The sequence below is a fragment of the Hemitrygon akajei genome, chromosome 17 (genome assembly GCF_048418815.1).
Source record: "Hemitrygon akajei chromosome 17, sHemAka1.3, whole genome shotgun sequence".
Classification (NCBI taxonomy): domain Eukaryota; kingdom Metazoa; phylum Chordata; class Chondrichthyes; order Myliobatiformes; family Dasyatidae; genus Hemitrygon; species Hemitrygon akajei.
Genome location: NC_133140.1, coordinates 1502189 through 1519336, shown reverse-complemented (window position 1 = coordinate 1519336; position 17148 = coordinate 1502189). Strand labels below are relative to the sequence as shown.

Genomic DNA, 17148 nt, shown 5'->3' with positions numbered 1-17148 from the left:
ATGGGAATGTGGGGAGAATAAAATGGGATTAGGATAGGATTGGTTTAAAAGGGTGGTTAATGATTGGCACCAAGTTGGTGGGGCGGGCTGAAAGTCCTATTTCTATGTTGTAACTGTATATGACTCTATAATTATTACCTTAACTGCTCATCTATATTGCTTAGAAAGATCATTGGAAATGTGAAACTCCCTGCAGTATTGAACATTTGATAGCTGGAGCTAAAATACAGATCAACTGCCATCTAGTGAGGGGATAAACAGGTTCATGATACACCTGTTTGTGATAATTCTGAGAAGTCCACTAGATTCCAGGAGTAAGAAAACACAGTATCAGCTAAGGATGACACTCTTGTATGCATTGTTTGGTACAAATTAGGGTTTACTGGCATCAAACAAGGCTTTTTTTTCTTAAAACTCTCTTAGGTCATATTTTCACACAGCCAGGTTCCAATGTGCTGATTTATAATATGTTTAACAACACCTGCAAAAGAATTTTACAGGAATACAGTTACCAACTGTTGCAGAAGCTGTAGTTTCCAGTAGGGAAGTAGAATTGTATAGGAGAGGCTGAGGAGCAAAGCCTCACTGGTTAATATAGCCCCAGCCACAGTATGAGGCATATTCTGCAACTCTCTCACACCATTCTCAGTGTAAGCCCTATCGCTCCAATCTCTTGAAACAACTAACATCTGTCACCATCTGCAGCAACCCATTACCCTCTGAAATTCCAGCAACACAGGTCCCTTTTGCGATAAACTCAAAATTCACACTGTTTCTATTCTGTAAAATACCCAAGTTAGACCTTTATTGCTAAAGTACTAACTCAAAAATGTTAATTTTTTTTGTCTTCTCCATGAACTTGTACACACACTTTAACACCTGTGATGTGTCCCTACTTGAAATTTGAAGTTACCACTGCATCCATAGGTTGGCATGCAAAATTATAAAAGGTAAGTCTGATTCCCTATAGATGATGCAGGCCTCAACTTTCCTAGAAAATATTTCCTTGCAGTGGGTGTTGAAGAGATGCTAGAATGTATCGTACAGATCGTACAGTAATGAGTTGTGCTGGTGTCATTCAGTACTAACCTCTCCAAAAGCAATCTCATTGACACTCTGTTGATTGAGTTCAGTCACAGTCCCATCACTGGCTTCACACTTCACTACAACATTCATGCTGTAAACATGCATCTTCACATTTAAGTTCAGGGGTGCCACCTTTGTCTTCACATCACACATGACATTGAAGTTCACCTCTCCCTCGGTGGTTGCAGAGCAGGAGAAAACGATGGGTAATCTGTGAGGGAAACACACGGATGGTCAATAATGTCACAGACCATGTAGCAGCCTTCTGTCAGGACACAAAATATGTCCAACTCTGCAGGTAATAAATCAAGTAAATATTAGCACACAAATCATTTATATAAACCTGTTTTTTGGATCAAATATACTGTGGTTCACAGTGATGGGATTGTGTTTAGCCATTCTACCAGCTTACAAACCAGCTACAGCTGAGGGGAGAATTCTAACGGTTCACTGCCTTTGGTTTTTCCTCCTTCAGTCCTGAATAGTCAACTCCTTGTTCTAGACTCTAGTCAGATGAAACAACCTCTCATTCTATGCTGCCCCTGAATCTTGTACATCTCAATAATATCAGCACATTCTTTTACACTCCAGATATTGAAGCTTAACTTTACTTCAGGGTACAGAGTACCTCCTGCAACTGTACGTTTTGGGAGTGCACTTTTTAATCTATATGCATTAGAAAATAGATCTCTGCCTTGAAAGTAGAATTGGATGTATTCCAAGGAAGACTACAGGATAACTGCCCATTTCCGTGTACCTCCAGTAGCCTCTTACTCATAGATCATTGAGCATTTTAAAAAATCTTTGTGTTAAAAGTATTGAAAGATTTAGCTTCAACCTTCTTTTGAGGAAAAGATGTACAGAACCTTCAAAAAGAAACAAAAAAACACTTTTCTGTGTTAAACAGGCTACCGCATATATTTGAACAATGATTTCCTGTTTCGAGGCTTTTTACAAATAGAAACATACTCTTAACATCCATACTCTCAAGACCCTCAGAATCCCATATTTTGCAATTAAATTTCCTCTGAACTCCTAGAGATCCAAGCCTAGTCTTTCTAACCTTGCCCATTGCAAATTATGCTCACATTCCTGATGATTTAATAAATCTCTGAATTGCTCCCTTTGCAACTAACTCCTCCCTTCAATAGGGAGACCTGTGCTACATACTGTTCTCCGGATATGGTCTCATCAATGCACTGGTTATTGAAGGTAACAGACCCACAACAAAACCAATCTCAGTGAAGACTGGCGTCACACAAGGCTGCTTCTTTTAACTTTTCTCACTGCAATACCTCCCACTAGAGTGGAGCTAATCTTCAGAACTAACAGGAAATTGCTGTTGTACCTCCTGGGGTGACAGCACCTCAGAAGCAAAGTCACCTAAGCCTGAGACTCAATTCCCAGACAAGTGGTACACCCCTGTGTCCTGGACGCACTGCCAAGCTCATTCACTGGTCTCCAAGGCGATCAACCTGTCTCTATTGCACCTGGAGTGTTGTGTACAGTTCTGGTTACTGTTAGAGGGAAGAGACAGAGTGAAGGTGCCTTTTTATTCTGGCTTCTTCCCCCTTCTTTTCCAGTCCTGATGAGAGGACATAGGCTGAAACATCGACAATTTATTCTTCACCACAGATGCTGCCTGATCTGCTGAGTTGTGCCAGAATTTTGTGTGTTGTTCTAGATTCCAGCATCTGCAAAATCTCTTGCGTTTCAGTTCTAACATACTCAACTTTCCCCTATAACTCAAGTCCTTAAGCCCTGGCAATATCCATCTTTTCTCTGAACTCTTTCTGATATCTTTTCTGTGGGCATGTGACGCGAACTACACACAATACTCCAAGTTCGGCTTCATATTACATAACTTCAACCTAATGTCCCATCTTCTGTACTTAATGTGTACTTAATGCTTTGATTTATGTAGGTTAATGTGCCAGAAGTTCTCTTTACAGCCTTTTCTACCTGTGACACCACTTTCCAGGAATTACAGAACTGTATTCCGAGATCCCTCTGTCCTACCACACTCCTCAGAACCCTACCATTCACTGTGTAATCCTACTCTAATTTGTCTTGCCAAGGTGCAACACCTCATACATGTGTGCATGGAATTCCATTTCTCAGCCCAATTTTCCAGCTGGTCCAGATCAAGCTGCAAGCCCTGGTCCAGATCAAGCTGCAAGCCCTGCTGTTTACATCGCCTCCCCCAGTCTTGGTGTCATGTGCAAACTTGCTGATCCAACTTACCACATTATCATTCAAGTCATTCATATGGGAGATAAACCAACAGATAACAGTAGAAGATGAAAAGATTTTCATTTTCAGATAATTTCTGGCTCCCTGTCAGTTCTTCAATTCAGGTTGATTTGTCTGGGCTCCCTAACTCCTGATGTGTCGATTTTGTTACAATAACTACAAGACTAGATTCCAGATCTTATTTATTGGGAAAACGATCTAAGTGGAACAACGCAAGTGACAGTGCCCTATCCAGGTAACGAGCTTGCCATCAGCTGTCTACCGATATTGCATTTTCTCAGTAGCTGCAATACCAGATTTGGCTTCATGCTTTCTTGTCTTGTACTAAGCATGAATGGCATGATCTGTCCAATGGTGAAATGCTTCTTTAGTATGCCATTAAACAGAAGCTATTCACTATATATTGGGTCTTGTGACAGTAATAATCAGCCAGTTCAATTATTCTTTGTGTAACTGGGCTGAGGCACTCGATGAACAACCTTTGCAGGTAAATGCATCCTATCTAAAGCCAATATCACCAGGTTGGAGGAGTGTAAACTGTAGAAAATTAAATCAATCTCATAACTGAGAGGGGATGTTTCACAGAATGGCTGCCTTATTTTCTCCAGATGAGAAAGCTCAGGGCTGTAAATTCCAGGTTTCCTTGTGTCGTTAAAGGTCATAATTCAGCCAGGTGACTGCTATTGTGAAAAGGAAACCACTCTCACAAACAGCAATGGTGCCAATGACAGAAAAACAGGCACACACAACATGCCCGAGGAATTTAACATCAGACAGCATCCATGGAGGGAAATGAAGAGTCAATGTTTCAGGCTGAGACCCTTCCTCAGGTCTTCAATCATTGACAAACAATTATTGGCCAGGGCACTTGGTAAAACATTACTTTCAGAATCATTCAATCATACTGTAGAATTTGAAAATAGCTACAGCACAGAAAGAAACCATCAAACCTACGATATCTGTGCAGATCCTCTACGAGAACAGGTCATTAGTTCCACCCATCATCTCCCTTCTCCATATCCTTGCAAATTTTTCCCCATTGCATATATACCTATTTCCTTCCAGAAAAGGTCACCATAGATCCGACCTCCCCCATATCAGTGGTCTAGATCCTGGCTATCCCTCTTGTCACTATTAATTCGATTCTCTTTTACCTTCAAGATTGGAGAGTATTAACCATATAACAATTACAGCAAGGAAACAGGCCATCTCGGCCCTTCTAGTCCGTGCCGAACGCTTACTCTCACCTAGTCCCACTGACCTGCACTCAGCCCATAACCCTCCATTCCTTTCCTGTCCATATACCTATCCAGTTTTATTTTAAATGACAATACTGAACCTGCCTCAACAACTTCTACTGGAAGCTCATTCCACACAGCTACCACTCTCTGAGTAAAGAAATTCCCCCTCGTGTTACCCCTAAACTTTTGCCCCTTAACTCTCAACTCAAGTCCTCTTGTTTGAATCTCCCCTACTCTCAATGGAAAAAGCCTATCCAATCAACTCTATCTATCCCACTCATAATTTTAAATACCTCTATCAAGTCCCCCCTCAACCTTCTATGCTCCAAAACTGTACACAATACTCCAGATTTGGCCTTACCAATGCCTTGTACAATTTTAACATTACATCCCAACTCCTACACTCAAAGCTCTGATTTATAAAGGCCAACATACCAAAAGCTTTCTTCACCACCCTATCCACATGAGATTCCACCTTCAGGGAACTATGCACCATTATTCCTAGATCACTCTGTTCTACTGCATTCTTCAATGCCCTACCATTTACCATGTATGTCCTATTTGGATTATTCCTACCAAAATGTAGCACTTCACACTTATCGGCATTAAACTCCATCTGTCATCGTTCAGCCCACTCTTCTAACTGGCCTAAATCTCTCTGGAAGCTTTGAAAGCCTACTTCATTATCCACAACATCACCTACCTTTGTATCATCTGCATACTTACTAATCCAATTTACCACCCCATCATCCAGCTCATTAATGTATATGACAAACAGCATTGGACCCAGTACAGATCCCTGAGGCACACCACTAGTCACTGGCCTCCAACCTGACAAACAGTTATCCACCACTACTCTCTGGCATCTCCCATCTGTTGAATCCATTTTACTACTTCAATATTAATACCTAACGATTGAACCTTCCTAACTAACCTTCCGTGCAGAACCTTGTCAAAGGCCTATATGTTGTCCATATAGACAACATCCACTGCTTTACTCCTGTCAACTTTCCTTGTAACCTCTTCAAAAAATTCAATAAGATTTGTCAAACATGACCTTCCACACACAAATCCATGTTGACTGTTCCTAATCAGACCTTGTCTATCCAGATAATTATATATACCATAAATTTATATAAATAAATTATATATACCATTAAATGTAATTTCCTGTACAGAATTGTAAAGGAGAACAAAATAATTGTTACTCTGGATCCGAAGCAGTGCAAAAAACCCCACAAGAGATAAAGAAGACAATAATAATAATACACAATAAATATAAATACATAAGATAGCTTATATACAGCTTATACCTATGATATCTATGACCACTCCATCGAAAGGAATGGCCTCTTTATCCACTTGTCAAGACCTTCTTATTTTATAAGCCAAAATATCATTATATCAGAACTCTACTCAGCCTCCTCTTTTCCAAAGAAAACAGTTCCAGTCTCTCCATTCAATTCTTGCACCCTTTCTATCTTGTAATCTCCTCTGGACCCTCTCTAGTAGCTCCACATCCTTCTTGCAATGTCACAAGCAGACCTGAGCAGATCAGGTCAGTGTTTTATAGAGGCTCAGCATTAAGTTCCTGCTTCTACTGATGACGTCCTGCATTATGTATGTTTCATTAACCACTTTCTCAGCCTTCTCTCTCACTTTCACTGACGTTCACCCTCAGAGCCAAGTCCCTCTTCTCCTGCATTACCTTTAGAACAGTATCCTTTAATCTTCATGGGCTAACCCTACATTGTGTAAGTGACGTGTTCCCAGAAAATGAACTGCTTTGCAATTTTCTGTTCTGCAAAGATGTACTTACATCTGAAAATGTGAGTTGCATAAAAATGTGTATTTATTTATATACTATATTTTTCCCATAAATTTCATAAGTGTATAGTTTTATTGCATATCCCAAACAATTTGGTATTGATTTATGAGATCCAAAGTACCATGATATGAGGGTTATCTATCTCACCTTTCCTTTGCTTCCCTACCAAATCACTGCATCTCACATTTCTCCATATTGAACTTCATTGACAAGCCTGTTTATATCCTGTGGCAGTTTATCACCGTCCTCCTTGTAGTTCCCAATGCTGCCACACCTTGTGTCATCTGCAAATTGAGTAAGAGTGGCTTGCATCCTGAAGGCTCGGTCACCAATCCCTGGGGAAAGCATTATTCACCATCCAATCTGAGACAAAACCATTACCAATCTTACACTCATCAGCCAATTAAGTCATGGTACATTTGGTTCCTCCAAGTCATCAGTATTGATTGTAAATAGTTTGGAGCACTGTGATACCTGTGACATCCACTGTACACACCTCACCACTCAGAAAGCTGCCCGTTTATCCCAACACTCTGTTTTCTGTTAGTTACTAATTCACATTCCATGTCAATATATCAACCTCATGCACTCTTATCTTGTGCACCAACTGTTCAACATTATTGAATGCATTATGGAAATCAAAATATGCTGCATCAACTGGATCTCCTTTAGCTACCTTCTTTGTTACTCCTTTGGAGTGAGTTAACAGTTTAGATCATGGCTTTTTGTCACAGTTGCTGGAAAATCCCATTGTCATTGAAGTGCTTCTTTCTTTGTCATGAAAGCAGTCAAGTTCAGATAAAGGACATAGATAGCAAATGTTCAGCAGTACAATGTGAGACCTGGCTTGGACGTCACACTGCACCGTGCATTAAACTCCGATGATAAAGACCAGAGATAGCAAATGCTCAGCAGTACAACGTGAGGCCTGGGTCGCACGTCACACTGCACCATGCATTAAACTCCGATGATAAAGGACATAGATAGCAAATGTTCAGCAGTACAACGTGAGGCCTGGGTCGCACGTCACACTGCACCATGCATTAAACTCCGATGATAAAGACCAGAGATAGCAAATGCTCAGCAGTACAACGTGAGGCCTGGGTCACACGTCACACTGCACCACACATTGAATCACTAACATTATCTTCTTTTCATACCTGCTGTGAGGGAGAACAATCCCCTCCATTGGCTCAATAACAAGGCGGCAACCATATCCTTCTGAGTGGGCTGTGACCTCCCTGAAATGGAAGCTGAACGGAGTGGCTTCATTATTGATCAAGTAGGCAGTCTTATGTGCTTTCTGGCCTGAGGGTAACAGAAAGGACAACCGTAAGACATAGAAGCAAGATTAGGCCATTCAGTCCATCAAGTCTGTTCTGCTATTCAATCATAGCTGATCTATTATCTTTCTCAACCCCATTCTCCTACCTTCTCCCCGTAAATTTTGACACCTTTACTAATAAAGAACCTATCAGCCTGTGCTTTAAATATACCTAATAATGTAGCCTCCACAGCTGTATGAATTCCACAATTCTCCCCCCTCCCTTTCTAAAGAAATTTCTCCTCATCTCTGTTCTAAAGGAACATCCCTCTATTCTGAGGCTATGCCCTCTTGTCCTAAACTCTCCCACTACTGGAAATATTCTTTCCACATCCACTCTATCTAAGCCTTTCAATATTCATTAGGTTTCAATGAGATCCCCCTCATTCCTCTAAACGTCAGTGAGTACAGAGCCATCAAACACACCTCCTTTCATTCCCGGAATCACTCTTGTGAACCCCCTCTGGACCAGGTTTCAATAAGATCTCCTCTCATTCTTTGGCAAAGTTGAAACTGCCCGGTTGGTGCTGTTTGTGACCTGGAGAGCAGCCAGGATGTTCCAGCTGCTTCATAAAGATTCTGACTTGTGTCCTGCTTTCCTCCGTTGATGGCATGTATTGATTCACTGGCCATAAGGTTCAAAGGAGGATGAACCTCACCTGGAAGCTCTCTGATACATCCTTATGGAGCACAGTCGAACATTCTGCTCTTCACCTCGTGCCCCGCAGCCACTGCTTAAAGGTCACAGATGTCCAGCTAGGCCTTGCTATACGGATGGTAACACTGACGAGTGACATTGTGCATGTGAGTCCCAGACCATGGATCTCATGATATTAACCAACCCAACGAGATGTGCAGCAGGACGCACTTCATTTCTTGACCCGTTGTCTCAATCTCTTTCATTGAGTCCGAGAGTGAGGTTTACATATTATAAATCAGATTGCTCAACTTCCCATTGTTAATAGTCACAGTGTCTGCTCCACACTGCCTGCTATACTTTTCATTTCATTAAATTCATCTTTGGTTAAATGTAATTCACTTCAAGCAATCTAGCACTGGTTAAAGTAAAGCTTCCATAATGTAACAATTATGGAGGCTGTACCGTCAGGACAAATATATCCCCACATACCTAACAAGACAAATTTGTAGTTGATATGGGAGCGATCAAACGAGACTGCGGGCTCACTGGCATTGCCACATAGCAAGAAAGGCACTGAGATGTTGAGTTGCGGAATCCTGAAGCTCCAGAATGATTCAGTGATGCCCAGTTGCTGAGACACAAACTCAAAGGTGACCTGGATAGGGAAGAAATCAAAACAGGGCTCAGAAGGTCATAGCCAGACTGAAGCTCCCAGCTTTCGACCCTCTACAACCTCAAAATCTCCACCCAAAATGTTGCCTGACTCACTGAGTTCCTCCAGTAAGTGTTGTTTGCTCCTGATACCAGTGATGCCATGGTGACATGCATGCCGAAAGCAACAACAATGTCATTTAAAAAGCACATGGAGGATAAAAATGGAAAACTAAAGGTACATAAATGGTTTTTAAAATGGTACAAATGCAGGCAAGAAAATCGTTGCTGATATTAAGCACCATTATAAGTTGAAGGCGAGAGCCTTAATGGGCCTTTGATTTAATGGGAATCTGATGGGCAACTTTTTAAACCAGAGAAGGTCAGTATATGGAATATACTGCCAGAGGAAGTTGTTAAGGCAGGTATTTTAACAACATTTAGAAGTACCTGGACAGGTATAGGGCTAGGAAAAGCTTACAGGGATATGGGGCAACAGTGGGCAAATGGTACTAGCTTAGATGGGAATTTTAGTTGACATGGACCAATTGGGCGTAAAGATCTGTTTCTGTGCTGTATGAATGTATGACTCTATCACAATTCTGTCTGACACCTGTCAATATCCCTGCTTCTGAATGACTCACATTTGCCCTAGTGTCACACCTCACAATCCACCTCATCATCATAGTGCACGTCACTGTCTACCAACTCTGACTGTAGTTGTTGCACTCTTTTATTGTTTGATCTTATACTACTTTGATGCACTGTGTATAATGAATTGTATAAGACAAGATTTTCACTATGACTTGGTACATGTGACAACAATAAATAAGTCCAGCTCCAATATTGTGCCATCACCCTTATTCTAGTCCTTTGCACTGATGGAGACAGTTTCTCTCTGCTCACCAGGATCTAAGGATCTCTGTCAGATCTCCTCACAACTCTCACTGTTCACAGGAGAACAACCCCAGTCCCTCCAGCCTATTCAGTAAATCACTTCCACATGCTCTCCTAAGCTTTCACACCTCTCCTACAAAGCAGTACCCAGAAGTAGACAATCTTCCAGCTTTGGCCGAACCAGTGTTTTATAAAGGTCTTTGTTCTTGCTAAGCCTGCCTTACTTAAAGAGCCAAATATCCTGTAAGCCTTTTATTAACCAATATCTCACCCACCTCTGGTGCTTTCAATGAGAATTACATACCTGCGTTCTTTACATCTCTTTTAGAATTGTGCCCTCTAGATTATCAACTGTTTACCTTCCTACAAAATATAACACTGTCCTCAGCTTCAAGTTTCATCTTCTTCTTATCTGCCCATTTCACGTCTCTGATGTGTTCCTATAGGATATCACTTTTCTGCCCATTAAGTCCCTACCATCTCTGAGAGCAATTCCATCACTTTTCCCCTATTCTTTCCACATTCTACCACTCACCTATACAACAGGGGTACTTTACAGTGGTCAACTAACCCACCAATAAGCACACCTTTACAGAGGAAATTGGAGCACCTGTGGGAAACCCATGCGGTCACAGTTCGAGTGTGCTAACGGCACACAGACGGCACCCGAGGTCTGGATTGAACTGTTACTCTTTGCTTTTTGATAATGACTACATTTTCCATCCATGCTCCTACATCCCCTTTACTTCAAGCCTTTCAGTCTTGTTGCATTCATACCACAATGACCACATTTCCCTGTTACTTCATTAAAAAACTTTCAAGCTAGAAATGATCCTTGCCGACTTTCTGTAATCAATTGACACCTTTCCAAATGACTGCCGACTGCTGTTCTCACCAAATTACAGGTTATAGAAGCATCCCTCTCCCCGTCCCCCCCATCCGTACAACTGGATGGCAGCTACAAGGCTGTAACATCTAGAATTCTTCAGCTGTCCAGTGCCACCATTGAACCTACAGATACTTGGGAGATTATGCACAGGACATTGGCACTTTCCTCCCTCTCTCCTTTCATTAACTGAGTGTACATACCATCAGGCCCAGGGAACTTATCCACTTTAAAACAGTTAGCTTTTCAGTCATCTCCTTGTTGAATGATAATCCAAATGGAAACATAACTCATATAGATGGGATCTATTACTGACATCAGCAATGCTTCAGCAGATTTCATGTTGGCTGGCAGAAGCTCAGCTTGCTTCATGCTGAAGGTGTACTCCATAGGCTGTGAACTGCACCCCTGCACAAGGTGTTGGGCCTTAAGGGCCATTGATTAAAAAGTCATCACCTGTAAAGAGGTTTGGCTCAAATTTGATTTCACCACTTGCATAGATCAATTCAACATCTCTGCCTACCTCAGTCTGCCTTCTGTTAAGCTCATATCCTTGCTTCTGCTGCCTTTAAACTCGAGTTGCCCCAATTTTTTCAAGGCAACTGAGAATCTTCTGCCATAAACTCAAAGTCCTTCAAAGCCCCTATTCTCCTGCACTCTCTGACCCAGACTGGCTTCCAGATCAGCACGTTCAAATGTTTTAATTCTTATTTTTCTGTTCAAATACCTTTATGATATTTTTACTGGTCCATCTCTATGATCTCCCACAGCCCTAACAGTACCAAGATGTCTGCCGTCTTCCAGATCTGGACTCTCAAAAATTCCTAGCGTTCTGCTCCTGTTATTTACCCTGACATTAACAATTTGCTTTGCATTAGTCCTGTTTGATTAATGCTTCTGTAGGACATCCATACAGGCTGTGCATCTCTAAGCTTTCAATCTGGAGAGTGGGAGTTGCTGGAACCTGCTGTCAAGTTAAGTACCAGAAGCAGAGTTTGCTAATGTTTAAGTGGCATTTAGACGGCACATGAATAGGCGGGGGGGTGGGGGGGGGGGTAGAGCAACGAAGACAGACAGATGCCATTAGATCACCTTTTTTTCAGTGATATGTCAGAGGCAGAGATAAGGTAGATTGTGTTTCTCCCGAAGCAGACATTGTAGACATTGCTGTATTGTTCTATATTGGAAGTTCTGACAATGACTCTGTACTGACCTCCGTCTTCTTCCCGGCTAAGATAAACCCCGTTTCTGTCAGACAGCTGAATGATGGTTCTACTTGTACAACTGGCACATTCTCATATATCCACTGGAAGGAGTAGTCTATGTTCGTTGGGTTCATTATATAGAAGGACCTGTGGACAGACAGCAGCTTGTTATTCCACGCAAAGCACCCAGAACAGTGGATTTGTTGCTTTACAATTGCATCTTCATGTGAAATGCAATATATTTCACCACTAACATAAGAGACATTTCTCTGGGGTCCAATTTTCCAGGCCAATAACATGGTTGAAGTTGTACAGTACATTAAGTGGTAATGAGAAAACAGTGGCATTTTACTCCTGGAAGGATGATTCAAATTCAGCAGAAGGGCCGTGCTGTAATTGTTATATGGTTATATTGCTTCAAGATTCAAGATTGTATTTCCTGCATTAAAGTGTAAGAATAAAATAATTATTATCCCGGATCTGATGCAACAGAAAAAATGCACAAAGGATAAAGACCACAATTGTAATAATAAAAATCACATAATAAATATAAATTCACAAGATAACTTATATACTGTACAGATTGATTGTATGTCCATAAAGTGACGCTAGGCTGTACATATGGTGACTGACGGGAAATAATAAAATAATGGTAGTGTTAGCGAATGGAGGTTTTGATCAGCCTTACTGCTTGAGGATAGATTTTTGAGCTGGTGATCCTGGCGGAGTTGATGCTATGTACCTTCCTCCCTGATGGGAATGGAACAAACAGTCCATGAGCAGGGTGTGTGAAACCCTTTATGATGTTACTGGCACCCTTCTGTATGTATGCCCTAGATGGCAGTAGGCTGGTGCTAGTGATACGTTGGGCAGTTTTGATTACCCATTACAGAGACTCCCTGTTCGCTGCAGTGCGGTTTCCATGTCAAGCAGTGATGCAGCTTGTTAGGATTAGAAACGTAAAGATCAAAAACTGCTTAAGATTAAGTTAGAGGCCTTTCAATAGTGGCTGAGCATCCAAAGTACAGTTTGTCACTCAGCTCGATTGGGCAGGTACCAAGGACAAATACTAAGGATAACTAAAGCAGTAATTGCTGCAGATAGGCAGTTGGCTTGGCATCTGAACAACACCCAGATCATTCATCCACCTCTTCTCTCCCAGATCCTGGCATAACTGCTGCTTCATTTGTTTGTTTCCTTGAAATGATTTCTATAGATTGTATGTTTCATTCTCACTTTAATGAGCTTAATGCTAATTATCTGGCACATTAAGGATTTGTGTGAAAAAATGAAGCTTTTCAGGGAACCAAGCCAGAGTCTGTTTTCTGTTGAAGAGCAATTTATTCTTTGACATCTGGTAGTTTGAAATAATGAAGAAAGCTTCCCTCTGAAATATTAAAAGAATTTTCTATTCAGTTCGAAATGCTGAAGTGTGAACACAAATATTTAAACCAATATAGATGCATTCGACCTCTTGCTCCACCACTGAACTCCACTGGCCTGGATACTGTGGGAACTGACTCGCCTTCCGCACTCATTCCAAGATCCCAGTTGTGCACTCTTGACTTTCCCTCACTGCTCCCCTTCTGCCCTTATCTACCCAGTTCTACTAACATTCCCTTCAGAGTTCCCCATCAACACTTTTCTTTCCCCTCCTCCACCCACTTACCCACACACTACTCCCAATGGGTTCCTTCCCCTTCCATCTGCTCTCTTCACCTCCCTTATTTGCTTCCATACTCCACCTTCCTCTCCATTACCTGCAGCCCTTTGTAGCCTCTACCTATCACCTTCCAGTCACTATTTCCTCTCTCTCCTCCTCACCTGAATCTTCCAATATAACTCGGAGTCCTGCCATGTGCAGAAGTTCGCTGATGACACGGTCATAGTGGGGTGTGTCAGGAATGGACAGGAGGAGGAGTATAGGAAACTGATACAGGACTTTGTGATATGGTGCAACTCAAACTACCTGCGTCTCAATATCACCAAGACCAAGGAGATGGTGGTGGACTTTAGGAGATCTAGGCCTCATATGGAGCCAGTGATCATTAATGGAGAATGTGTGGAGCAGGTTAAGACCTACAAGTATCTGGGAGTACAGTTAGACGAGAAGCTAGACTGGACTGCCAACACAGATGCCTTGTGCAGGAAGGCACAGAGTCGACTGTACTTCCTTAGAAGGTTGGCGTCATTCAATGTCTGTAGTGAGATGCTGAAGATGTTCTATAGGTCAGTTGTGGAGAGCGCCCTCTTCTTTGTGGTGGCGTGTTGGGGAGGAAGCATTAAGAAGAGGGACGCCTCATGTCTTAATAAGCTGGTAAGGAAGGCGGGCTCTGTTGTGGGCAAAGTACTGGAGAGTTTAACATCGGTAGCTGAGCGAAGGGCGCTGAGTAGGCTACGGTCAATTATGGAAAACTCTGAACATCCTCTACATAGCACCATCCAGAGACAGAGAAGCAGTTTCAGCGACAGGTTACTATCGATGCAATGCTCCTCAGACAGGATGAAGAGGTCAATACTCCCCAATGCCATTAGGCTTTACAATTCAACCGCCAGGACTTAAGAACTTTTTAAAAGCTATTATTAATGCTTTTTGAGATAGTGATTTAGATGCATATCATATTTTTTACTGAGTTAAGTATTGTTTGTAATTAGTTTTGCTACAACAAGTGTATGGGACATTGGAAAAAAGTTGAATTTCCCCATGGGGATGAATAAAGTATCTATCTATCTATCTATCTATCTAATCACCCGGCAGCTATCCCCACCTCTTCTCCCTCATCATTTTACACTGGCTGTCTCCCTCAGTCTAGTTCTGGCACTTCAACTGTTCGTACCTCCAGCATTATTTCTTCCTCCAGTTTCTAGCATTTGCGTCCCCTGATTTCCGTCCTTCCACTGTTAAAGTTTGCAACACACCTACTGTGTGATTTTATTTGTCTGGACATATGGGCCTTTGATGCTGCTGCTGCTGCAAGCATGGTTTTCTTACCATGTTTGTGACAAACTTGACTACAGGTTAGTAAATGGTTTGCTTTATGTAAACATTCCTCTTTAAGATTAGTCAGACATGACCTACCACGCCCAAAGCCATGCTGATCAGTCCGAGTATCCAAATACTTATATATCCACTCCTTCAGAATACGTTCCAATAACTTTCCAACTACTGATGTCAGACTCACCAGCCTATGATTTTCTGGTTTATTTTTAGAGCCTGTTTTGAACAGCAGAATAACATTGACTATCCTCCAATCCTCTGGACCTCACTTGTCATCAAGGATGATTGAAATATTTCTGCAAGAGGTGGTATTGAGGCATATTGGTTCATTTTTTGGGAAGGATGGTACTGAATGCTGAGCAGTAATTGATAAAGAGCATCCTGTTGTATGCATTTTTGCTGTCCATATGTTCCAGGGTTGAGTGAAAAGCCAATGAGATGGCATCTGCTGTGGACCTGTTGTACGAGTAGGCAAATTGGAGTGGATCCAAGTTCCTTTACAGGCAGCAGTTGACATGCTTCACCACCAACCTCTCAAAACACTTCATAACTGCGGAGGTAAGTGCTACTGGATAGTAGTCATTGAGACAGGTTACACAGGTTTCTTAGGCACTGGTATAAGTGAAACCTGCTTGAAGTGAGTGGGTACCTCAGACTGCCGAAGCAAGAGATTAAAGATCTCAGTGAAAACTCCAGCCAGCTGATCAGCACAGGTCTTCAGTACTGGGCCAGATGCCCCATCTGGGCCAGGTGCTTTTCATGGGTTCACCCTCCTGAAGGCTGCTCACAGGTAGGCCTCAGAGACTGAAATCACAGGATCATCCGGGGGTGAGGGAGATCATGAGTGTCTCCACGTTTTGATGGTCAAAGCAAGCATAGAAGACACAGAGCTCATCTGAAAGCAAAGCCTTGCTTTCTTCTATGTTGCTTTATTTAACTGTATCAAGGTCTGCCATACTGTCAAGCATCTTTTGCTGATTCAAGTTTGGGCTGGAATTGCAATTTTGACCCTGAGATGGCTTTCTTCGAATGTAGCTGGACCTCTTGTAACTTTCTTGGTCACTAGAGTTGAATGAATCTGATCTAGCCCTCAGCAAATTGTGAATCTCATAGTTCATCCAGGACTTCTGATCGGGGAAGACTCTGTGTGATTTAGTGGAGGCACACTTGTCTACAGCTGTCTTAATAAAGTCCATTATAACCAGAGTATTTCATTCATATCCATAGATGAGTCCTTGAACACAGCCCAGTCCACTGACTTGAAGAATTTCACAGCTGCTCCTCTGGCTCCCGTGGCCACCTCTTTGTTGTCCTAATTGCTGGATCTTTGCACTTTAGCGTCTGCCTGTATCCACTGCATTCTTTAATCTACACTGCAGTTTGTGGGTGCTTGAGTCCGGAACATTGACACAAAGATCTGCACTACATTCTGTCTTCTCACCTTTCTCAACAGGCCAAAAGAATAAAAACCTGAAAGTTCAGGCCATCAGGCTCAAGAACAACTATCCTGTTGTCTTATTACAGAGTACTGAATGGTTCCCTGGAGTTTAGAAGAATGAAGGGATCTCATTGAAAAGTATCGAATATTGAAAGGCTTAGGTCGAGTGGATGTGGAGCGATGTTTCCAATAGTGGGAGAATCTAGTTCCAGAGGGCACAACTGGAGGATCCAGCACAGCCTCCTCTATCGGAATTGGGTTGCTAAAGTTCATTAACAAGGTAATTTTCTTTTAAACTTTATTCTTGTTCATATTCATGTTTTTAACTTAAAATACCTTGTCAGCTGAAAGGAATGGGAGAGAGGATGAAAACCAAGCTGGTCGAGTGTAACGAGTTGTACTGCCGCCGAAGGGAGCTGTGCCTGAGGTCTTGGTGTAATGAGTGAACACAAGGCTTGGGCTACTGGGTCTAGATCCTCACTGTCAGCGTCATTCAAGCTACCACCCATTGGGAATGGAGAGTTGAAACTTGGGCTGCTGCTGGCAGGTTTCAGGAACAGTAGTGATGGAGAGACCGGGGTCTTGGAGCCAGCATGACGAGGGGATGTGTTGGGGACCAAGAATGGCTCATCTCCTGCCCCTCACAGCACTGCATCCTCTTTCTGAGACATTGCCTGTCCTGCTGAGTTCCTCCAGCATTT

The 17148-nt window shown here is 42.2% G+C and overlaps 1 protein-coding gene across 1 annotated transcript in view; it reads right to left on the bottom strand.

Moving 5' to 3' along the window:
• LOC140740438 (hydrocephalus-inducing protein-like) overlaps positions 1-17148 on the bottom strand; it is a 579330-nt gene that overhangs the window by 115098 nt on the left and 447084 nt on the right. Inside the window, exons 55-58 of the mRNA XM_073069569.1 lie at positions 12020-12158; positions 8862-9027; positions 7569-7716; positions 1090-1297 (exon numbers count right to left, since the gene is read on the bottom strand). Of these exons, the coding sequence (XP_072925670.1) occupies positions 1090-1297; positions 7569-7716; positions 8862-9027; positions 12020-12158 (661 nt within the window). The remainder of the gene's footprint in view (positions 1-1089; positions 1298-7568; positions 7717-8861; positions 9028-12019; positions 12159-17148) is intronic.